The sequence below is a fragment of the Ananas comosus genome, linkage group 2 (assembly GCF_001540865.1).
Source record: "Ananas comosus cultivar F153 linkage group 2, ASM154086v1, whole genome shotgun sequence".
Taxonomy (NCBI): domain Eukaryota; kingdom Viridiplantae; phylum Streptophyta; class Magnoliopsida; order Poales; family Bromeliaceae; genus Ananas; species Ananas comosus.
The window spans coordinates 8,176,282-8,201,313 of NC_033622.1; the positions used below are offsets into that span (position 1 = coordinate 8,176,282).

Below are 25,032 nucleotides of genomic sequence, written 5' to 3' on the forward strand. Positions count from 1 at the left end.
CAACCATATTTTTTATAAAAGAGCACCTTTGGCCACGGGGTTGATCAAATCGCGGTGCTGGTGTACGTGAAATGCGCAGTAGTGTTAAATGCGACGTGATCAAATACAGTAGCGTCCAACATTGACATATAGTTGAAGAAAGTGCAAAGGAGTGGCAGCGAACCCAAACAAGGTCTATATCATACGTATATGTCGAACAATAGAAGATACATCTAGACTCTACTTCTCATGTAATCTAGCAAAGCAATGCAACATATACGAGTAAACGACATGTATGAAATAACCTAAGTAAATCAACATGAGAGGTAAGAAGTAAAGGACATGTGAAGTAGGTACAAATAAAGTGAATCATGTATAACAAGTATGGAAAGGACAACCGAAAGTGACTATATTACCAATTTTGGATCGAAGCACCGACCTATACTGTGAAGCACTAGAGCCCACGACTTATCCCAAGTCCATGACCATTAAGTGTTGCTTGAACCTAACCAACAACAAACATGTCACGAACAACTCTGATAAGCTATCGATCGACGACAACACGTCTGAAGCCTGGTTTTCGCAAAACGACCTTCGATATCAACACGAGTCAACAAACTGACTACCAGGTTGACAATGCAACTAGGCACATACGTGACAATCCCCCTACGCTATCCTAAAACTCACCAATGTAGGTGTTGGGATAGCTGCACACATAGTGTGACAACAGAGGCAACAGCCACCAAACTAAGCCGTAACAGATTCCAGTGTACGCCGATTTTGGAATAGGAACCAAAGAGACATCATACACGCTCTAGCTACTGATTTTAACTAGCGTAGGCTCTTCGGAACAACTCCCACAAGTTTTGGAGCCAACGAGGCTCCACCTACATGATCAGTCGGACGAAGATTCCACCAAATCAAAGCTAATCCATGTGAAAATGGTCATATTTAGCCTTAGCGTGTTTGATTCGCACCAAATCTGTGATATACTTGACCTTACCAAATAAGCAAGGTTGCAATATGGATTGTTAGTCAGCATTTCTTTTATAGTGCTTGACTGAGTTGGAGACGTTTTGGTACGAAATGGATGCGAAAACGAACTCAAAAACCCAAGATTTAGCTTATGGGGGACTAAAGTTAAAGTACTTGAAGGGTGAGGGACCTTTTGGCATTTGTGCATATTATTGGATTCCACCTAAACATACTTAACCTTTACATTGAAGCTTTAGAGAGAGAGAGAGAGAGGGAGAGAGAGATTGAGTTTGGTTGGGAAAAAAAAGAAGCAAGCACCGGTCGATCGTATCCACTAGGGACTATTGAGTATAGTTCTCATATCCTCTTCATTGTTATTTTATTTTAGAGCCTTCAGCATCAGTGACTGATCGAGATAAGGGGATCGAGGTAAGGGGATCGCGGATAGTTAGCATCTCCTATTCTTATTGTGTATGTAGTTGGACCACTCATCAGTGTATATAGCAACGTGTACTATATTTTGAGGTTTGGACTGGTCAGAGACATTGTACCCTTTTGAGGATTGGTGTTGTGATGATCACATATTTACAGTGTTGTAGTACATAGTTTTTATTCTACTCTGATGCCTATTGTTGTTGGTTTTTTGTAAACTTTTTGGGCAGGTTTTGTTGACGTTTCGTATGTATAAAATGTATCCTTTGTGCATGCGGTGTGTCTGTTGACGTAACCCGGGCTTTTGTTGTAATTCGGGGCGTTACAAAATCAGCCTTGAGGGTTTAGGGTTTAGTCTACACATCAAACAATGGTAATTAACACCAACCAACACCCAACGCAACGCGAAAAGAATCGACACGTCCAAATCACACTATAATTGCATATTACTTAACAAATCGACAACAAAAAGGATTTCGGGTTAATTTACCAAACTTTTGCAATTAGGAAGTAAATCAATGGCGAAAAGGGTCAATGACGTGCCTCAAGTCGCAACATACCAATACTTCGCTCACGACGATGATCGCATCGATCGGGAAGTGAGAAATCAAAAGTGCGGAGAGGATTCGGGTATTACTCGATTGCACGCTCTAGCAAGGTGAGCATGACGTCGGCGATGGCCAAAGAATCGCCGTACTCCCAAGAACAAAGTTCATCGACAACAGATTACCCAGTCTCTCGAGGACTCACATAAAGTAAAATCCTAGCTTGCGTCGTGCCTCATGGTCCCGTGGTAGTCAATATCTCCACCCTTGAGATGAGCCTCTCCTATGACATCCCAATTGGTATTCAATCAAGCATGGGTGATCATTGTGTCGCAATGGCTATACCTCTGGATCAAGGTTTAAAGTGCCGTGGCACGGGGGCGTGCCGTTATGTCTCTGGCACGGTACGGCACAGGCACGCTTGCGTGTCGATAGATACGCGTGACCTCCTACTGGCACGCTTTGGCATGGACCTATTTCAGTTTTTTTGGTTCTAATAAACTCTTATAATATTATTTGAAAGATTTATATAAATAATTATGGATATTTATTATATATACCTTACTACACTCAACAATTAATATGCATGTAAGCTTTTTTTAAATAAAATACAACTATACCTGATGTAGAATAGAAATTAAAATACAATAATAAATTTCACAAGTACAATAATTATTTAAATTTACATCTTTATATAGAGATGACTGTTTAATTCGACATAGATCGTCACGCTTGATCATATGGCGTATTGTCATCTGCAGATACAAGATTTATTTGACAATATTGATATAAGCATTGCTGGTATTGTGAGAAAGTCATATATTCCAGATATTACATCCATATTTTGTTCTTTTATTCTTTTTAAAATTATCTGATCAAAACTTGTTTAGGAGATCGATTTTTATTCCCTTGATTCACCGAAAGCTTCGTGGTGTGACAATTTTTGACAAAATATTTTGCGAAGAAAAAATGGATGTCTGTGGTGGAAGCAGAGGGCTCGGGCAATAAAGTGAAAAAAAAAGTCAAAAAAAAAGTTGACAAAAAGACAATAAAGTGAAAAAAAAAAGACAATATAGGTGGCCTTGGACGGGGGCTCGATACCCCAGAGAACAAAAGAAAAAAGAAAAAGCCAAAAAAAAAAAAAAAAAAAAAGACACTAATTTCTATTCCAAGTAAGCATAATTTGTACACCTGCGATTAATACTGTTTCTTGACCAGAGAAAAAAGAAGATCGAATNGGCCTTGTGCCGCGGCACCCGGGGGGGTCCGAGACCCCTCTTGTACCGTGCCCCCTTCTTGAGGGCACGGTATGGCACGGCACGGGGCGGCACTTGAATCCTTGCTCTGGATGTCCTCGGCTTGAAGGAAGAGACCCTCTCAAGTCTCAAGCATATGTGGATTAGCTCTTGCAAGTTTTGGTCTCCTGCATCATGTCTAAAGAGAGTCTCAATCTTCGACCCTTTGGTCATATTCATTTTCAATTTTGCCATTCCTTTTGCCTCAACTCGTTTTTCCAGGAGATGCTATAAGTACCATGAGGGAGAAAGAGAGGAAGATGGAGATAGAGAAAGTAGATGAGTTTGGGGCTGTTTTTGGTCGCCAGTGGCGACCGAGGTAAACACGAGCTTGAGAGTATCCTGGTAGAGGTGATGGCTGGGCGTAGGGAATGAGTAGTTAAGTGCAACATTCTGAACCACGGGGTGGCAAGGTGACAATGTGGGGCAAATTGAAGTTTACCCTATTCTTCTGTCATCTATCTAGTAGATGGACCGTAATTGTGGTGGCTTCTTGACATTCTACTTTTAATTGATCAAGCTTGTAGTTAATTCTTGGTTCAATTTTGTTGTTCACTTTCCTTGCTTCATCATTATTCGATGGTTATTTGGTCGTTTATGTCCTTACCCAATGTTTTACCTTGATTTTAGGTTCGAGACTTTTTGAATGATCTTCCTGTCAAGGCTCTTCCGGGCATTGGGCATAGCCTAGACGAGAAGCTAAAAAGTAGGCAAATTCAGAGTTGTGGTCAATTGCAAAAGATTTCAAAGGTCTCTCTAATTGATGCATAAATATATGTTAGCTGCTTTTAATTCAGTTTATCAAATATTTGTTATAAAACTTATTGTACTTTTACGCATTTTATATTCTTTTTTCTAAATTTCTTTTCCTTGTGAAGTGATTATTGGTACAAATGGTACATTATATCTAACATGAACTTTTGTGCAATTATACTCTTCTTCTTATTTCATTCTTAGCTAAATTTTTGGATGGCTCTATGGCTTCTAGTTCAAAATGCATGCTTCAATGGCACCCCAGTAGCGATTGCTGATGTATCCTTATTTTGAATTCTTCTAGAACACATGAATGGTGCAGCCTTTTGCTATGGTCCCTCTTCGGCTTCTTTGCTTTATGTAGTTTACTTTATCTTGTCTTTTTTATTTATTTATTTTTACTTTAAGCTAGGGAAAAATAGTTTGTCTGGGCTAAACATTGTATTGATGGAAATTGATTTTGTGACGCTGATGAATGAAAGGCTCAACTTGATGGCAAGATGATGCCTAATAGAAGCAACATTAGACCTTATGGTGGTTTATTTAGGCTCTTTTTGTTTTGCTTCTAAAGATGTTGACTTTTGAGGACTTCTTTAATTAAGTTTGACGTTATTTACTCTTATTCTAAAACTACCATATATTTTCTATCAAGAAACCGTAAGTAACAAACTCTATCTAAGTGATTATTATGATTTGAGGGTCAACACTTAGCATGTAGTCTTGAAAACAAGCTTCTTATAGCATAAAAATTAGGCAAATTGTTAAACTGAAAGTGCTTTGTAAAATGACAATATTATCCTAATCTATTGCTAAAAACCAGTATAGTTTTTGCATCAAGCTTTGACCGTCAACTTGTTTGTGTTGGAAAAAACCGTTGTATTATTACGATAATTGTACATTTCAAAGTATCTTTCCAATTTAAAACTCCTAATCTTTTTGGGCAGGCAGTAGTCAAATCCAATTTGCATTCAGCTTATTAATGAAATAAAAAGTGAAGTTAATTTATGATTAGGGAGATAGGACGTTGTAACCACAACTTATATGTCACACCTCGAGCCCGCAACGAAAGCTTTAGGGGGCACGCGCACAGACCTGCCAAACGGGCAGAGTTTTTCCTGTCCTCCGAAGGCGTCATAACTTGTATGTGTGTGTGTATATATATAGATAGATAGATAGATAGATAGATAGAGAGAGAGCTAGGCTGGTATACTATCGGTAGTACGGAGGCCTCTGTGCTACCAAGTTGTTTTCAATGATGTGGCTTTCAAATCGACGATCGGCTCCGTTAGAATTATTAAAAGTATTTGGAAATTAAATTTCATAATTTTTCGATATTATTTGGCTAGTGATCAAAAGGTCTCGAAATTCGACAATTTTAATGGTAGGTGTGATGCGTTTGTGAATTTAACGGTGTAAAACAATTGAAATATGATGAAATTTTTATAGAAATTTTTTTTCACTATTTAGAGTAAAATCAGTACCTCTGATCTTAAATTCATTTTTTATGAGATTTTTATTTTCAGCCGTTCATTTTTAGACTACTCATTTGATAGGTAAATGATTTCGAAAATTTATAAAATTTAGTTTCTATATACTTTCAAGTTTGAATAGTGTAGATCAAGTCTAACAGAGCCGATCGTCGATTTGGAAGCCGCATCATTGAAAACAACTTGGTAGCACGGAGACCTCCGTGCTATCGATAATATACCAGCCTAGCTCTCTCTCTCTCTTTCTCTCTCTCTCTTTCTCTCTCTCTATATATATATATGTTACGATATATTTTATCTATATTAGGATGTTACGATATATTAGGATATTGTGTGTTATTACCTTATATAGAGTAGTATCATTGCCTTCTATAGAGTAGGATTATATAGTATGTAATTCTAGTTATACTCTTACTATAGTAGTCATTGTTACTATAGTAAGACAATCTCTTCTACTATATATATTCATTAATACAACTCAAGACGGTATGCACTTTAGCCCTTCTTTCATGGTATCAGAGCGGGAACCCTAATGTGGGGATATCGATCCATAGCCACCATCCACCATAAATCTCACCTTTTTCTATAGGTGTCTTTTCTTTTGGTTTTCTATCTTCCCAGTGCTGCTACAGTACTATTGCTACAGTACTGCTACAGTACTAGCGCTACAGTATCAGTGCTACAGTACTGACTCTACAGTACCGGTGCTACAGTGCCTCTGCTACAGTATTTTCAGCCTTTCTGTGATTCCTCTTTGCTCCTCTGGTGCCGTTCGGACTGTCCTACTGTTGGTTGCTCGTATCGTTCGGTTCTTTCCTTGGTGCAGTCGATCTTATTTGGTGATAAGTGGTTCCTCTCATGTGATAGAATTCAGGTTCTTTTTTTATTCACATCCGCTACATTCCGATTTATCTTTCTTTCTTATCTAGTGGTGGATCCTTATCTTAAGGTAGTAAACATGTCTTCTTCTACCTCAAATTTGCCAATTGTTAATATCAAAACTCTCATACCACTAGAACTCACCGATTCCACATATCTTGTGTGGAAACAAGTCTTTCTTAATGTTCTAGAAAGTTTTGGTGTTACAAAACATGTGGACGGAACTAGTGTTATGCCTTCTCAGACTATCGATACTGTTGATAAGGAGGTTATAAATCCTGAATATGTGAGTTGGAAAAAGAACGATACTACTATACTTTCATGGATTAATGCCACTTTATCTCTTAGCATATTACATATGGTTGTTTCTAGCTCATCTAAAACTGCATATGATGCTTGGAGAATTATTGAGGCATATTTTCTTGATAAGACTGCTTCTACGGCTTTTTCTCTGAAATCTGAATTGTGGAGCATCAAGAAAAGCTCAATGAGCATGAGTGATTACATGCAAAAGATCAAGACGATTGGTAATGCTCTTCAGGCGATTGGTGAAATCGAGTCAGACCATAATTTGGTCATGATTGTTCTTCTAGGGCTACCAGGAATATCGAGGTTTTGTTAGTGCTCTAAACACACACAGAAATAAGCCAACTTTTGAACAACTTCGTCCACTCTTGATGCAAGAAGAAACAGAAGTTCAGCGTCGCACTAGTGTGACTACGTCCTCTGCTATTCCCACTATTGACGGTGAAGCTTTTTATGCCAATCGTGGACGTGGTAATCGTGGAGGCCGTGGAGGTAGATATCGTGGAGGCCGAAGACAACGTGGTAGACACTATTCTGGTCGTGGATCTCCTGGAATCTACCCACAGTCTCAACCCAATTATCCTCAACAATCTTACACTCCAAATCAACAACCATACATTCCGAAGTCCGGCATATAATGTCAGATATGTGGAAAGTTCAATCATTCTGCTCTTCAGTGCAAACAACGCTTCAATCATTCTTTCGTTGCTGATGAAGTTCCTCAGACCTTTGCTGCTATGAACCTTCACGAACCCGGTGAGGAAGTCTGGTATCCGGATACCGGAGCATCAAATCATATAATCGCAAACTCTGGTATTCTCTCATCTTCTAAATCTTATAGTGGGTATGAAAAAATTCTTGTTGGTAATGAAAATTTACTTGATATGACTCATACAGGTGAAATTCAATTGAATACATCTTCTAACTCTTTTGCTCTAAAAAATGTTCTTGTTGTTCTACTATTAAGAGAAATTTACTTTCAGTGCGTAAATTCTGTCAAGATAATAATTCTCTTTTTGAATTTGACTCTACTGGTTTCTCTGTGAAGGACAAGGAAACAGGGAAGGAGCTTCTTCGATGTCCTAGCTCGGGAACATCACTTTATCCAATTTCTTCTAGACTTGCAAGTGTAGGGAATAAGCAACAACTAGCTCTTATTGCATCTAGATTTAGTGGAGATGTCTGGCATAGACGGTTAGGTCATCCTAGTCTTCCTGTTCTTTCTACATTTATTAAAAATAATAAAATTGTTTCTGATTCTGCACTGAAATTATCTGTCTGCAATGCTTGTAATATGGGAAAACATGTTAAACTCTCATTTCATGATTCAGAATCTCAATCTGCTTTTCCTTTTCATATTGTTCATTCTGATGTTTGGCAATCACCTGTGCCCTCGGTTTCTGGATACAAATATTATGTTATTTTTATCGACGATTATTCTAGATTTTCCTGGCTTTATCTTTTAAAATTTAAACATGAAGTTTTTGACAAATTTTTCGAGTTCAAGAAGATGGTTGAAAATATATTTCATAGCTCAATAAAAATTTTTCAATCTGACAATGGTACGGAATTTGTAAATGACAAGTTTTCTAGTTTTTGCTCACAAAATGGAATTATTCACCGATTTTCTTGTCCTTACACTCCTCAACAAAATGGCCTTGCTGAGAGAAAACATAGGCATTTATCTAACATTGTTAGAAGTCTACTATTCCAAGCTGGCTTGCCTCCTCGTTTTTGGGCTGAGGCCATTCAAACTGCTGTTTTTCTTGTAAATCGACTTCCGTCTCTTACTGTTTTAAATGGGCGGTCACCATATGACATTCTCCATGGTTGTGCTTCTCCTGACTTGCAACTTATCAGAGTCTTTGGATGTTTGTGTTATCCCGATGTTCAGGACATTGCAGATCACAAGCTCTCTCCCCGATCACTTCCTTGTATTTTCTTGGGTCTTTCTGACAAACATAAGGGCTTTCGCTGCCTCTATCCGAGCACTGGTAAAGTTTTTATTTCTCGCCATGTTACTTTTGTTGAAACTGTTTTTCCTTACTCTTGTCTGTCCAAATTTTCTTCCTCATCTTCCCCCACTACCTCAAATTTTCAAATGTTTCAACATTTTCTTTCTAATCCTCCCTTATTGGGCGAAAGTCCTTCCTCTCTTGATGCCATCTCTGGTTTTTCCTTCACACGCCTTTCTCCGGATGTTAGTTCAAATGCATCTGTTTCACCATCTGAGACTGTATCGACTTTTCCTTCCACCTTGAATCATGATGCCACACAGGTTAGTGATGAACATGCTGCCACTGTTGCTGGTCCACCTGAACTCCGAGTCTATACCAGACGACACACCCTCCGACCTTCTGCTGCTACAGCTTTACCTTCTCCTGTTGAGTTGACGCCTTCCACATCGGACAGGCCACCTTCACCTCAGCCTGCAGAGCCTTCCTTACCAATCCGGACACACTCTATGCTTACTCGATCTATGGCTAAGAATTTTGCTGGGTCTACCTCCTTCCTAGCTTCTACACATACTACTCTTCCTACTGAGCCTATCACTTTTCATGAAGCTTTTCAGGATGCAGATTGGCGTGCTGCCATGGCTGAAGAATTTGATGCATTACTCACCAATGATACTTGGGAGCTTGTTCCTGCTCCTCCTTCTGTCAATCTTATTGGCTGTAAATGGGTCTACAAAGTCAAACAGAAGGCGGATGGCTCTCTTGAGCGTCTCAAAGCTCGACTAGTGGCTCAGGGTTACAAACAACAACAAGGCATTGATTTTGATGAGACTTTTTCTCCGGTTGTCAAGTCGACCACTATTCGTACTGTTCTTTCAGTCGCTCTCTCCTCTGGATGGTCTCTCCGACAACTTGATGTGAAGAATGCCTTTCTTCATGGCACTCTCTCTGAGGAGGTTTATATGAAACAACCACCTGGCTTTGTGCATCCTTCGCTTCCTAGTCACGTTTGCCGCCTACGTAAAGCGATATATGGTCTCAAACAAGCTCCTCGGGCTTGGTTTCAGCGTTTCACTTCTTTTCTTTCTGAGATTGGTTTTGTTGGCAGCACTGCTGATCCCTCAATGTTTGTTTGTCATTCTTCCTCTGGCACTCTTGTTCTCCTCTTGTATGTTGATGATATTATTGTCACCGGCAGTTCCTCATCTCTTCTCGATGCTCTTATCGTTACTTTACAACGCGAATTTGCCATGAAGGATCTCGGACCGCTGCATTATTTTTTGGGTATTGAGGTTCATCGCTCTCCATCTGGTCTTCATCTATCTCAACAAAAATATGCGCATCAATTGCTTCAGCGACATGGTTTTCTTGACAGTAAGCCCGTTTCTACTCCTCTTTCGCCAACATCTCGTCTCTCTTCCCATGAAGGGCATCTTCTTGAGGATCCATACACTTATCGTCAGATCGTTGGTGCTCTCCAGTATCTCACTTTCACCAGACCGGACATTTCATATGCCGTCAACTCTGTTGCCCAGTATCTTCATGCACCTCGTGAACCACACATGCAAGCGGTCAAACGTATTCTGCGTTATATTCGGGGGACGCTGACTTATGGCCTTCCTATCTCTCGCTGTGACAATCCTTCTCTTGTGGCCTTCGCTGATGCTGATTGGGCTGGTTGCCCCGATACACGTCGCTCTACTTCTGGATATTGCATTTTTCTTGGGCCAAATCTTATCTCCTGGTCCGCTAAGAAACAACCCACCATTTCTCGTTCTAGTTCTGAAGCAGAGTATCGTGCTGTAGCCTACACACTTGCTGAGACAGTCTGGATTCGTCGTCTCCTTCGTGACCTTCGTGTTTTCTTATGGCGCTCTCTATCAGTATTTATTGCGATAATCTCAGCACCACCTACCTTGCGGCCAATCCTGTTCTCCATGCTCGCACGAAGCACATTGAACTTGATCATCAATTTTTGCGGGAAAAAGTTCAGTCTGGTGATTTGGCCTTAATTCATATCCCTTCTGACAAGCAACTTGCCGACATTTTCACCAAGCCCCTGTCATCCTCTTGGTTTTCGATATTGCGGCTCAATCTTCGCATCCGACCACCGGATGCTTAGCTTGCAAGGGGATGTTACGATATATTTTATCTATATTAGGATGTTACGATATATTAGGATATTGTGTATTATTACCTTATATGGAGTAGTATCATTGCCTTCTATAGAGTAGGATTATATAGTATGTAATCCTAGTTATACTCTTACTATAGTAGTCATTGTTACTATAGTAAGACAATCTCTTCTACTATATATATTCATTAATACAACTCAAGACGGTATGCACTTTAGCCCTTCTTTCAATATATATTTATCACATACCAAATAGGAATAATACACAAGGATTGTATAAGGAAGATATCAACATGACATAAAATAAAATTATTTATTACATCATTTCCATTTCATTACATTGTTTCCAAATGCAACCAAAATGTGCTTTGCATTTTCTTTTTCATTTCTATTCATTTCCAAAATGGTTTTTCTATCGGGTACATCAAAAGCGGAGAGGATCGCTTATCTACTGCGCTACACCCTTTCCTCGCTCCGTTGCATCTCCCTCGGATGGACCTGAAAAATATAGAGGTGAGAGCTATAAATATAGTTCCTAATAGGTACGGCCACCCAAGGGAAGAGCGCAACGTACCAGGTCTAAAAGAGGCAACATAATTTTATGATATACTGAATAATCAATTGAAGCATGTAAACGTATATCTCTACTGTATGCAAAGAAAATCAACTATGCTTATGGCTCAATCATATGATAATAAAATCTAATCATGTAATGTAAACCATGCTATATTCACTATTTTATTATCCGGTCCATATCACGACTCCGGTTATAGGTAGCGGACTCGCCGCTCTTGATCTCATACAAGGTGCACAAGCATACACTCGGAAAGTCTAGTGGAATCGCAGTTTGGATCTCTATAGAGTGCACATATCTACAACCAAGAAGTCTTGCGGAATTGCTCCATTTGATCTCATACAAAGTGCACATGTAATACTCGAGAAGTTTAGGGGAATTGCCCCTTTTGATCTTGTACAAAGTGCACATATCTACACCTGATAAGTCTCCATCCAGTTCTCAACCCTGATTGTCAACCCTCTTAGGTTCCACAACGTTGATGTTCAAGTAGCGCCCAAGTCTTTCGACTACCCTTAGACCTTTTCCTCTCTGGATCGTTCTCCGTCGCTCTTCTTGATCGTTCGCTTGGCCCTCTTCGCACCTCCTCTCTTCCATAGTGTCACCCCTTGTTCGCTATTCTACTTGTCCCTCGCCTCTTCTCCCTTTTTCCCATCCTCTGCTAGAGCAACGGTTGTTCTCAGCTCGGCGAGGGCTGCCTCCACTCCTCTTCGCTTCACCTTTCCAAGGTCTCTGGCGACAACACCCTTACACGAGTCATCGACTCCGAGATCGACGGTGGCCTCATTGCATTGTCCATTTACGAGAAGAAAAGAAAGGAGGGAGTGAGAGAGAGAAAGTGGGGAGGAGACAGAGAGGGCAATTTGGTCATTCAGTCATCATAATTAACACCGTAACCCCTTGTGAAAATTTTTAATTTTTGAGAGGGTAAAATGTAAGTTTTTAAAAGTCGGGAAAGGAAAGTGAAAAAGCGGGTGGGGTTTCTGTAATTTAGCCTATATTTAATTACTCTTGAGGGAAGTGACCAATCCACTTTGGTAATGCACAATCTATCTCGATTGATCTTTAATTGCTCATAGACACTTGCAATTAGAAAGCTATGGACGAATTGCCCCTCCTCGAGTCAATCTGCCAACAATCTCCAAATCGGCCAGAATCCTCTAATTGGCCGCCAAGACCTCGTCGTTCCTCAACTTGTTATTGTCCCGCTAGTTTCTTTAATCTTCAATTAGAATTCTCAAGAGCAAAATTATTTTAAAACCTCAAAACACAAAAATCCTAATTTTTGATCTAGACCTCTAGGGTTTCCAAAACATCGAAAAAAGCCCAATACAATGGCTAATCCATACAATTTGTAGCTTAGATTAGCTTAGGGCTTGTGAAAATCCTATTTTCTAGGATTAAATCCAAGGTCTAACTCAAAATCCCAAAGACACACCTTAGCCTTTTGCCTCCCCTAGCTTCTTCTTGCCAAGAAGCTAGCTCTCCACCCCCAAATCTTCTCCTAGCTTGATCTCTTCCAAGCAGGTAGGAGAAGGCTAGAAGGGTTCTAGAGATGGGGAGAAAGAGAGTGAGAAGGAGTGTTTCTTTTGTGGCTGTACAAGCGAGGAAAAGGGACTGAGGTCCCCTTAAATATAGGGTTGTAACATTTGCAACTAAGTCCCCTAACACCCCACACTTGCTCAAAATCTGCACCTCATAGTGTTGAGCACCTGTACTCAACTTCCTAGTATTGGTACACGACCAATAGTACCAGTACTCCAAACCAGTTCTGTAGAACCTGAATGTTGGTTTTTGCTGCATTCTAATGCGTACTAGTACTCATCCAAATCAGTATTGGTACTCGACGAGAGTTCCGCAAAACTTGAACATGGGTTTTAACACTTCGCAATTGGGTACAAACACCCTTTTTTAGTATTGGTATTCAGTGTAGAATCTACAGTTCCAACATAATTGACTCTCCAAAGTCCATNGAAGATTTAGAATTTTCTGTGAGAGACAGGGCAGACGAAAAATATCTGTACCGTGCTGCTAAACCGAATGTGAATAGTGTTCTTGGTAACTTGGAGGCCAAGTTTCCTAGGAAACTTGGAGGCCAAGTTTCCTAGGAAACTTGGAGGCAGAAACTTGGCCTCCAAGTTTCCTAGGAGGCCAAGTTTCCTATATATATATATATAGGGGACTTGAGCCTTTTCTTTCTTTCTTCCTCACACTTGCAACCAAAGAGAAATATCTCTCTCTCTCCAACAATTTCTCCACCAAAGAGAGGAATTGGAGGTGCATTTGGAGAAGAAAAAGGTTGCTTGGAGGTGAAGTCTTCATCCTCTTCATTACTTGGTTTGAGGAAAAGCTTGTGTTTGACGTGCTTAAATGCGTGTGAAGCGTCGGTTCGTCGATTCGTCGAGCAGGTGCGACGTTCTGGCAAAAACAAGCGCAGGCGGCCTTGTGTAGACCGATGAGTAAAGCGGCGACTAGGGAACGTGCAATTGAGAACCTAGCCTCGTGATAGCGGTAAAAGGTGGGGGGTGTCATCCCGAAGTATCCGGGTTTCCTTTTATGTCTAAGTTTTATTTTGATCATATTCATATATTGATATTGTGCACTATAGGATTAGTAGATGATTACATTCCATTTCCTTGCATGTTTCCTATGGTAGTGTAGCATTGTGGGCTTGACACTAGAACTTAGGTTGCATGAGGATTGGGGCATGCGACAAGAATCCTATGAGTTGCGGTGATTTCATGCTTAGTATGAGGGATGATGATCCATGATTGCATGATACTGGTAGGAATATCTATTTGCATGATGTTGAGGTAGATGTGGACATGTATATTGCATGAGAACTTTTATATGATGCCAATATAGATGTACTTATGCATGTTGCATTGAGTTGCTAGCGGACATATGCATGAGGATATGATGTGAGAATAGACTAGATCATGAAGAGCTAGTATGTGAACCAATGACATTGTAAAATTAGAAACCATTGCATATGTGGCCGACTTGAACATAGCATGCCTTGTGATTGTTTGGGGTGTGCGATCCCCGATGTCCTCGGGCGGGAGGACTAGATCATACTCGTTTCGTCTGTTGTATTTGAGGAGGTCGCGCCTCCCATTTCTGTGAGCTCCGGAGTTGTATCACAGTGAGATTGAGACGGGGGAGGTGGTCACCACGGTGTGCCCCCGGCAGACGGTCACGGTGGCGTGACGGTGTGGACCGAGTCGTGGTTCGACCTTTGGGCGAACCGATTGGATTGAATCCAGGCATGTTCATGGCATTACACAGAGTGCATACATGGTAGAACTTATACTTGTTGTCATGATTAGTAAAGGCATAGCTACACATTTGAGCATGATATAGATGTAGATGAGCAGAGTAGGCTTGTTGTTATATCTATTATTCCTTTGACATGTTGACCTCTGTATTATTTCTATGCCTTTCTTAGACCTAGTGGGAAAACCGGCGGCGTCGGCGGCCGAACCCACTGGGAACTATATTTATATAGTTCTCACCCCGTGTGGTTTTGGGGTACAGGTACACATAGAGGCGAGCCGAGCGAGGACCGCGGCAAGGGCATAGCGCCCTAAGTGAGCCTAGTTAGTAGCTTTTCCTTATGCATTAGAATAACCTCGTGTACTAGTTGATATTTTGGATAGATATCAGAGAGCTACTTGTATTTTGAAGAAAACATGTACTTACATTTTGGAAGATGAAAATATAATATATTCAAATAATGTAAATGTTGAATGATTGTGATAGTTAGACTATCTCTCTTTATACACTTGTATATCACTTGTGGTTCTTGCTCTTAGATGTATTGCACTTGTGTGCATCGTATTTGATCATGTATGTTATTTAAGCAAATTCCTGGGTGCTTAATTGTACATGATCTGGTTGCTTGGCCTTGGGCGGACAGGAGAGGTACTGTCTGTTCGGCGGTCCGTCTGATGTGCCCGAACCGTGCCAAATTGGTAGTGGATTCGGGGCGGGGCGTGACAATTATTCTGGCACGTGGTTCATTTAGAATGTCTATAGATCGACATATATTGAAATGTCAGTAACTTGTTACTGTAATGTTCTTTTCTCTCGTTAAGGTTGGATTGGATAATCTCTATGCTAATAAAGAACAGCTTAATTTTTTCCTATATGATATGGCTCTTTTGTAATATTCTATTTAGTAAAACACATTTCTTTCAGATAGCTAAACAACTTAGATCTAGAAAAATCGAAGTACTTCTCAACTATTCTGGTTTGCACTTATTTTTTTTATCCAGATCAAGAACCCACCATGAATCGATACGTGCGATTTGGATAGCAGTTCGGAGAGGCGGTCTGCGATCTTGGTAACTATGCAACTAAACACAAAATTACTTCTGAAAAATCACTTTCTTCTATAGTCCGCCAAACGCTTTACAACTTTTAACCCAATAGCGATTCTCCAAACCAAAATCAATTTAGTAGAAATAACTTATCCAACAGCTAGGCCAAACAGGCCCTCAGTCTAGAAAAATTATTTGGTGAAATTCTAAGTTTAAATGTTATGTTTATGGCACAGTGTGCTTGCAATTAAGTAGCTGGTAATTTATGTCACCAAACTATGTCAGGTGAGACCTCTTCACTAATTCATTTAGGATCTTCTTCCTTGTGTCTGAACTTATAAGTAATTTACAGGATCAGTTACTCCTAGGATCTGATCATCCATTTGTTTAAAATCTCTCACTTCATTTGTGAGCTACTCGCATCTCTTATTGAGGGTCATAGATGAATACACTCTCTTCTCTTCAATGGCAAGGGCTTCCTTGGGTTCAGCTTAGGTATTAGTTGATTCCTTCTGTATTCTGTGCCAAGGCAAATTTGGGCATGAGGCGTTTGTCAGGGTTTGCTGATTTACGATGATGCTCCATCAATTTGAATTTCTGGCTCGTATGATTATCATTCAATTTTTTACCATACGCGGATCTAGAGGTAAAGGGGAAGGATTGACGGATTGTTAGTTTTTGTTTGTAGTTATTGCCATTTGAAGGGAATAGATGAAGGAAGAAGCTTTCAAGTTGTAGCAGTGTGTGGTCGTATAAATTATTGTTAGTTACTGTTAATGATTATTCTGCATGAAATAGAATGGTTGCATCTGTCTGATTCCTGTTGCTAGATGTATACTTCTCTCTTGCTACAGGTCATTCTTTCTTGTATTTTTCAAATATTGTTCTGCTTTACATAAGAGAAACTTAATTGTTGCATTTTATTCTTTTATAGGAAGAACTTCAGAATGAGTTTGGTAAAATGACTGGTGATATGTTGTGGAGTTATTGCCGCGGAATCGATAATCGAGCAGTTAAAACTGTCCAGGTTTGCCAGCAGGATTCTGTCCGAATTTTCTTTATTTTCTTTGCAGTACTTGTTGACTTGTTTGTTTGTGATAAGCAATCTATTTCCTGAACAGTTCTAACTGTTATGTTATTTACTTTATGAAGTGTGTCATCGTTTCGTAAGTGCTCATCCATGAACAGAAAAGAAAGTCATAATTTTAGGGAGAAAGGAATAAAGAATGGTTCATAGCAGATAGAGAACGCTGTCAAGGTATAATTAGAATGGACTTTTTGCTGAAAGTTCTACAAGAAGCAAAGAGTCTGTCTGAATAAAACCCGACTTGATATAATTGAATAAATAGCAGTTTATAATGGAGCATTTAGGTAGTGCCTCGTTTGGCCTGGCTTCGACTTGTATAGCTTACACAAGCTGACCATTTATGGCCGTTAGACAGGGGAAGCCTTGACTGCTTCTGCCTCAACAGAGCTCCCAATGGCACCCACTTCATGGCCCCCAAGTTAAGTACACAAGCTCCTTGTAAGGTATCAAAATATGCCTAACTAATCAGAATGCCCCTAATTTCTGCTCAAGAAAAATTATTGCCTTTACCCAGGCATTAGTATGTTCATGCGCTCCACTATCGACCTTTTTCCTAGCTTAATGTTTTAAATCCAGCCAGTCAATTGCGTTCACATCCGCTAAATGTTGTTGTTTGAAATAACACACGCACAACAATCTTCTTTAAATGCTTTGATGATCCACAATATTGTAGTCACCACTCAGCTATTCAATTAAAAATTAGAATTATATCAAAATAGATTTATTGTCAGATATGAAATATTCAAATTATTGAGTTACTGGGATCGGTGGTGTCTCCCATTGATTGCGCTCGCTTCGCCAAAGGTCCCAGAGAATTTACGAAATATGTTTTTCTTTATTGTGATATTATAATAATGAGCAATCAGCATATTAACATATAAATTAATACTACATAGAAAAAAGTAATTGTAACCTCATGTATGGCAAGAGCGGCATGCGTTGGATGCCTCTCCAATCTATTAATGACATTTAGTAATGCCTTCATCAGTACATCATCAAACTTAAGATTATAACAATGGCGGTACGACAGATTAAGATAATAACCTACCATTAAGAAAGAAATCACTCCATCAGCAAAGCAAGAATACAATGAAATCATCCATCAGCAGTGCAAGAAAACAATTGAACAATTACCGATAAATAGTTTTTTATACTTTATACTTACCTGCTAGATGGAGATCCCTACCCATTTGAACACCCCAACGTTTGTCGATAATCTTTAGATAAGATTGACACCGCAGTAAATCTGCTTTCTTAATATTCTCTTTAGCCATCCTCGGTTTATAACAGACATGTCCTATTTGAGGTTTTTTTTTTTGGTCCACCAATCGAAGGGTCATGTATAGCTGCTTTACAGTCTCAACAATCTCTTCCACATAATCCCAAAATTTGGTGGACAAAATTATTTGCTCAGTTGATTTTCCATCAGCTGTGGAGGCATAACAAGATGTTTGCCATTCATTTGATGCAAACATGGACACTAAACCATTTTTATTTTGAAGGATACTATTTAGAGCGATAAAGTTTGTGGCAAATCGTCTGATACCAGGACGTGCGAGCTCCCGTCCAGTGAATTTCTCTACTAAAGCATGAACCTTAAAGATAATCTATACAGATACTTAGATACATATTGTGCAGTATCGACAATCTTTATCACTCGATTTATCTTACCAAAGTCAGACATCATTAGGGTGATGCATATGTCCAAAGTAAGTGCGGATGCCTGTGCATCAGTAGTTTGTGGGCTTGTTTATAAAATGATCTTTTAAAATTTTATTATTTGCGAAATAACTATGTCAAAATTATATTTAAAAAATTAATCTTTTAAAGACGGTGAATGATTCACCGCTTTTATAGAGCCTAATTTCTGAGAAAAGCGGTGAATAATTCACTGCCTTTCACTTGTTTATTATTCTTTTTCTATAATCCTAATAACCACATAAATATTTCAACAAATCACATATAATCTTAACAACCTGAAAATTTTAATAATTTATCCATACAATCCTAACAATCAAAAAGATCCTAATAATCTATCCGTGCAATCGTAATAATCAAACATCACATATAATCTTAACAAATTGAAAATCCTAATAATATATCAATATAATCCTAATAATCAAAAAATTTTACTAATCTCTCCATACAATTCTAACAATCAAACAAAAATTCTAATATTCCACACACAATCCTAAGAACCACAATTCTAACAACCTCACTATTTTTATTTCCCGTATAATCTACGTACAATTTTAACAATCTCATTTTTTTTGTCTCTCCCAAAAAATTATGAAGAAGACGGTGAATGATTCACAGCCTTTAAAAGACCTTAGAGCCTTTCAGAAGGCGGTGAATGATTCACCGCATTTTGAGAGTTAATTTGCCAAATACAAATTTGATAGGGTTATTTCGCAAATTATAAAATTTTTGATTGTTATTTTGTAAAAAAGTCCGTAGTTTGTCTACTTTCTTGAAGTGTCCTCCATTGTCCGATACTACTTGCACCACAAATTTCTCATCAACCTCTTCTAGAACTTGCTCCAGTAATCCATATATGTATTCAACATCTTCAAATTGACCGGTCGTATTTACTGACTTGTGGAAGACGGAAGATTACCTTGCCATTGCAGTCAATTAAGAAATTTATGTTGATAAATTTTGTCAGCCCTGTCCAAGCATCACACATCAAGTTAACGCCATTCATCTCCTATTGATATTTGAAGTTTTTATCCATGCATTGATATCATTGACCTCCGTGTTAAGATATTTGTCGATGATCTCGAAAGGCTTTGGGGGTTCAAATCTTGGACCTCCTTTTGTACGACAGTGATCGTTGATCTATAATATGGATTGCTTGTTGCATGGGAAGGAATATGACTGAGGAGAAAAAACTTCGATATTGCTCGACCAATTTTGCCTTTTTTATTTTTATTTTAGCCTTGTATCTATGCGTGATTGTTCAGCATTTGGGTAGGGAAATGTTATTAGGTCTATATCTATAATATTTGGAGCTTTTCCACTTTTTTCTTTTGGCCCATTTTAAATCTGTCGAACATGTGGCCAACAGAACTATTTCGAGCTAAACCTTATGGTGCATAACCAGATTCGGACCACAATTGGCATCAAACTGAGAGGGCCCAAATTGTGCTCTATGTTGTTGGACTTCATCTTGCTTCCATCTTTCTTGTAGAGATCTTCCATGGCAGCTTTAGTATCAAAATTTGCCCAAATTGTGCTCTATGTTGTTGGACTTCATCTTGCTTCCATCTTTCTTGTAGAGATCTTCCATGGCAGCTTTAGTATCAAAATTTGCCCAAATTGTGCTCTATGTTGTTGGACTTCATCTTGCTTCCATCTTTCTTGTAGAGATCTTCCATGGCAGCTTTAGTATCAAAATTTGCCCAAATTGTGCTCTATGTTGTTGGACTTCATCTTGCTTCCATCTTTCTTGTAGAGATCTTCCATGGCAGCTTTAGTATCAAAATTTGCCCAAATTGTGCTCTATGTTGTTGGACTTCATCTTGCTTCCATCTTTCTTGTAGAGATCTTCCATGGCAGCTTTAGTATCAAAATTTGCCCAAATTGTGCTCTATGTTGTTGGACTTCATCTTGCTTCCATCTTTCTTGTAGAGATCTTCCATGGCTGCTTTAGTATCAAAATCCAATTCATCACCTATATCTTTATATAGGTCAACATCAGCCGTTCGTTTATCTAGTTCATCTTGATTGTCCTTTGCTTTCGTTTTTGCTGTCTTTGTTGATTCTAATTCAATTTTCATTGCATGTCTTATCTCATAAGGAACTTTAGGGCATTTGGTTACTCCAGAAAAACCGCCAGCGACATGTTTCTTTAGGTGAGTGAAACCTTTACCCATTCTGACCATTTTACAATAATTACACTTTCAATGAAATTTATTCCCACCTACTACTTGTCCGTGCTGCCAACCATAATCCTCTATTCTCTTCTAGTCTTAGGTGGCACAATGATCTACACAATATTTTTACATGAAGACAAGTATTGTAAAAGAAAATTAGAAAAAGGACTACATGATAAGAAAATTGTCTATCAACTTTGAAAATTCTTTGATTTTATCTTTTCCTTTTTCAAATTTTTAAAAATTATAAGTATAAAATAATAGAAAATTATATTTTTTTTCCTCAAATTTTATGAAAATTTGCAAGATCCATATATTGATTCGACGAGGATCGTACAATGACTAGAGCAACTAGAATAAAACCGTTACAGCGATAATTTCTTTATATATTTATTAAAAATTTGGACAAAATAATTTTTTTGTCATAATTTTGAGAAAAATTGGGAGAATTGATTAACTTCAAAAATTCTTTTGATTTTACCTTTCTTTTCTTAAAATTTTTAACAAAGGGTTAATTGCATATAGCTCCCTGTAAACATCGCGGATTGCAAATATATCTCTGCAAAGTTCAACTTTCTTATGTTAACCCTACAAAAGTCTTGTGATATTCATATTTGTCTCTTTGGTTTGTTACCGTTTTAGAGAATTGTTTATTTTTTAATAGCAGATAAGTGAAATGTCAATTTTGCCATCACAAATATGTTCCTATAAAAGCCCTAACTACTATAATCGTGCAGAAATGGCCCCCCAAAAAAATTTTCAATGGTTATCTTCTTTCTCATCTTCTTCCTCTTTAAAACTCAACCTAATCTACCATTGTTGCAACTTATTCTCTCGCTCATTTTCTTCCAAACCACTGTTTTTGAGCAAAATAAGAAAAAATCATATAGGAAATTGAATGGCGAAGCAACATGCGTTCGATTTGGCGAAGCAACATGCGTCGTGGATGAATGAGGATGGAGAAAATTTAGTTATGTGTTCGAAACTAGCATGAAGGAGAGAGAGAAGAGGAAGAAGAGGAATTCCCATTGCTAGGGTTTTGATTGAGAGAAGGTATAATATAAGAGGGGTAAAAATGTTAATTTACCTCATTGACTAATTTGGGTTAAGTATTTTATCTATGATTAACTAAAATTTTCTAACGAATCCTAACGGCAGGGGCATATTTGAATTTTGAAAACATCAGGACTTTTGCAGGGACAATATAAGAAAGTTGAATTTTGTAGGGATATATTTATAATTCGTTATGTTTACAGAGAGCTGTATGCAATTAACCCAAAAAAATATATAAAATACAAAATTAGAGAATCATTTTTTCTCTATATTTTAACGAGCATTTGCAAGATTGATCTATATTGCTTTGACGAGGGATCACATGATAATTAGGTTAAGTAAAATAGGACCGCAGTTCCTTCAATTTCTCCTTCCATTTTGAATCTTTTAAAACTATTTATCAAAGATTTGAACTTTGAAGAAAATTATTTTTTTCAGTAAAATTTTTAAGATCTATCCATGAAGTTTTGACAATAAATTATATAACAAAAAATTAAGTAAATTTAAGTATCAATTGATTTAATTTAGTTTTTGATTTTTTCAGTATTTTTAATTTTCTAAACCAAAAAGCCGAATTTGCAAAGTTGAGAATATTTTTGTCGCAAATCTCATATAAAATACTAGATCTATCCAAAATAATTAAAAATTTGACCATATAATAAATAAATCAAGTAGATCTATTTTCAACCTTTTTGTAAACTATTGATAAAAACTTGCCTAATTTTATATTTCTTCAAAATAAGCTTTACAAATTAGAAATATTCAAAATAATACGAAAAAAATAAATTGTTAATTTTTTACTTAATAAGTAGATATTCTATTTGCTATTTCATTTTCTTTTCTTTTTTTTTTAAGATCAAATCGCTGAAAGAGGAGAAAGAAGGTAGTGAAAAATATAAAGAAAAAAAGAGAAGAAGATATCTAAGAAGGGAAAGAAAGAGAGGAGTTTGTTTAGGGAAAAAAAAGAGTAGAAAATGAGAGAGATGTTTAGGGGAAAAAAATATAAAAGAAAGCCCAAAGGCCAACCAAAAAAAAGAAGCAAAGTGTGCTCGTGATTGCACACTGTCGAGATATCCTTTGGGGTATCACGCTATCCAAAGGGTATTGAGGCAGCGGGAGTCACGTGAGACGCCCTAATTTGGGGGCATGGTACGTACTGCTGTAAGGACTGAGATTTTTGCAGTATAGTTAAACTCTCAGTTGACGATGTTTATGTGTGTAATTTAATTACATAAGCACTCGTCAAGTTTCAGAAGAAATTGAGCTAAAATGGAGAAGATACGTGATTTTTAGTTTTCACTTAAGTGAATAGTAACTCCGGTTTTCCGGAGAAGCCACGGAGTAGAGTTGGCTTCTGGTGCGTATCGGACTCCGTTCATAGCAGTCCAATAGCTCGTTTCGACCGGTTCAGCTATTCTGGAACTACTGGCACTGACGGATTTTGAGTTTGACGCTCGGATTTCGAGAAAATCTGAAAATACGTGTTTTATATGTAATTGTGCGTCATTGCGGCCTTTTGGAAGAGAGTGGATTTCGTCGTGAATCTGTGGTCGATCGAGGTGAACCAAAATCGTAGCTTTGTTGTCTCTGAGGTGCTGATCGCACTGGTGCAATCCGTTCGCAAATCTGACGGACGGATCTACGGAGATCGCACGTTGATCGAGGAGAGGTCGGTGTGGGCAAAATGGTATTTTCGCAAAAGTCGCGACATTTTATGTACCGTTTTGCGTGAGATCGCACGTGGAGGGGTATTCTCGGGTTTTACACGCGCTGTGGAGGACTCGTTATGTAATACTGAGGTTTGGTGGACTTATTTGCAAAGTTGCACCTTGGTATTTATAGCTCTCTAGGGTTTGCTCATTGGAAACCCTAAACCTAGCCCGAGCTAAACCCCCCAGCCGCCTCCTTCTCTCTCCCCTGCCCCTGCCGCACGCCCCCGGCCGCCGCTGACTGAACCCCGGCCGGCTAGCCACCGCGGCAGCCACCTTTCTTCCTCCCTCTCCATCTCCCTCTCAATCTATCCCTCATTTTCTCTCGGGTTGGAGCCAGGCCGAGGCTGCAGTTGCCTCCCGGCCCTTCACCGGCGCGCCATCGAGCCGCCGTCGCCGCCTCGGCCAGCCTGTGGCAGCCCAGGTCTGATCGGGCCGAGCAGACTTTGGGGCTTCTTCCTCGCGCCGCCACCGCCCGGAGCCATCCGTGCCGCCTCCTGCCGACCTCGGGCGACCCTCCTCCGCCGTCCCCGACCGGCCCCGGCCGCCGCCGTGGCCGCCATTGCCCGTGGAACCCGTGCCCTAGCCGTGCGGGCTTGGTTTGTTCCACAGCTGCCGCCGCCGCTTTCAGTCGCCAACTGAGGTGAGCACCTCACTCTTCACCTCCCCCGCACCGGTTCCTGGCCGTCGGGCGCGCCGCCGTGCCGCCGAAGGCCGGCCAGAGCAAGCTTGCTTCGGCCAAGCCCGAAATAGGGTTAGGATGGTTTACTGTTCCGAGCTTCCCGGGGCTTCCCGATCTCTACGGAAGGGAGCACGATGATCCTGGCAAGTTGCTGATCATCGTGCTCACCTTGGTTTCTGTCGGGGAGGCCCCGTTTCGCTGTTTCGGCGATGTCGCTTCGTTTCAGCCTTTTTGGCTGTGGTTCTGTGTTTGTGCGTGTTTTGCCGGCGATCCGAGGTTGTTCTGATGCCTCCGGAGGTGAGCACGGTGACCGCTGGTCAGTGCTGATCACGGTGCTCACTTTTTTTTGGATCAACAGTGTCCGGTTAGTCTGTTCGGTGCGTTTTTCCGTGGCTGCGCGCTGTTCGCTGAACCTTCGGGTTGCTCCCGCGCTTCCCACAGCGAGCCGTTGTGCTCCGGATCGTGAGCATGGCCTCCGGTACGTTGAGACCTGTCAGTACGTGTCTCTGTGGACCTTGGGAGTTCTCGGTTTACGTGAACGAGCCACTTGATCGCTCAATTTACATGAAATAATAGGATTTTATGTAAATTGAGGGTCTTTTATGCATTTGTGCTCCTTGTGGCTACTGTGGGCAGTGTGTATGAGCGTGTTTGACCTTTGGACTGATTGTCCATGATCTTATAGCTTTCGCGGAAATCGAAAAGTCGATTCCGGTGCGTTTTTCGGCGAAATTCGCCGAAAGAACACGGTTTCGGTTCGGATTTCTTCCGACGTGGATTGGTTATCCTGTAAATTGCCGCTGAGCCTTGTTGGCTGGTCACCATCATCATTTTGTGGGTTCGATGATGATGGGTGAGTGACGGTGGGTTCCGGTGTCGAAATAGACACTTTCGGGAACCCGGATTCGTACAATTATCCGACAGTAATGGTGTAGTTGCGCTATCTTGTGTTTGCTGCCAAAACATCCAAATTGGAGTGTTTTGGGGCAG

At 39.6% G+C, this 25,032-nt stretch overlaps 1 protein-coding gene across 16 annotated transcripts in view; it reads left to right on the forward strand.

The window, feature by feature from the left end:
• LOC109728471 (DNA repair protein REV1) overlaps positions 1-25,032 on the forward strand; it is a 107,025-nt gene that overhangs the window by 30,872 nt on the left and 51,121 nt on the right. For 10 of the 16 annotated variants that reach the window (XM_020258960.1, XM_020258981.1, XM_020258912.1 and 7 more), the window contains 2 exons: positions 3,857-3,976; positions 16,571-16,663. In XM_020258960.1, the coding sequence (XP_020114549.1) occupies positions 3,857-3,976; positions 16,571-16,663 (213 nt within the window). Of the gene's footprint in view, positions 1-3,856; positions 3,977-6,950; positions 7,465-7,699; positions 10,697-16,570; positions 16,664-25,032 lie in introns of those variants that run through there. The other 6 variants (XM_020258898.1, XM_020258882.1, XM_020258891.1 and 3 more) reach the window with 3 other exon arrangements.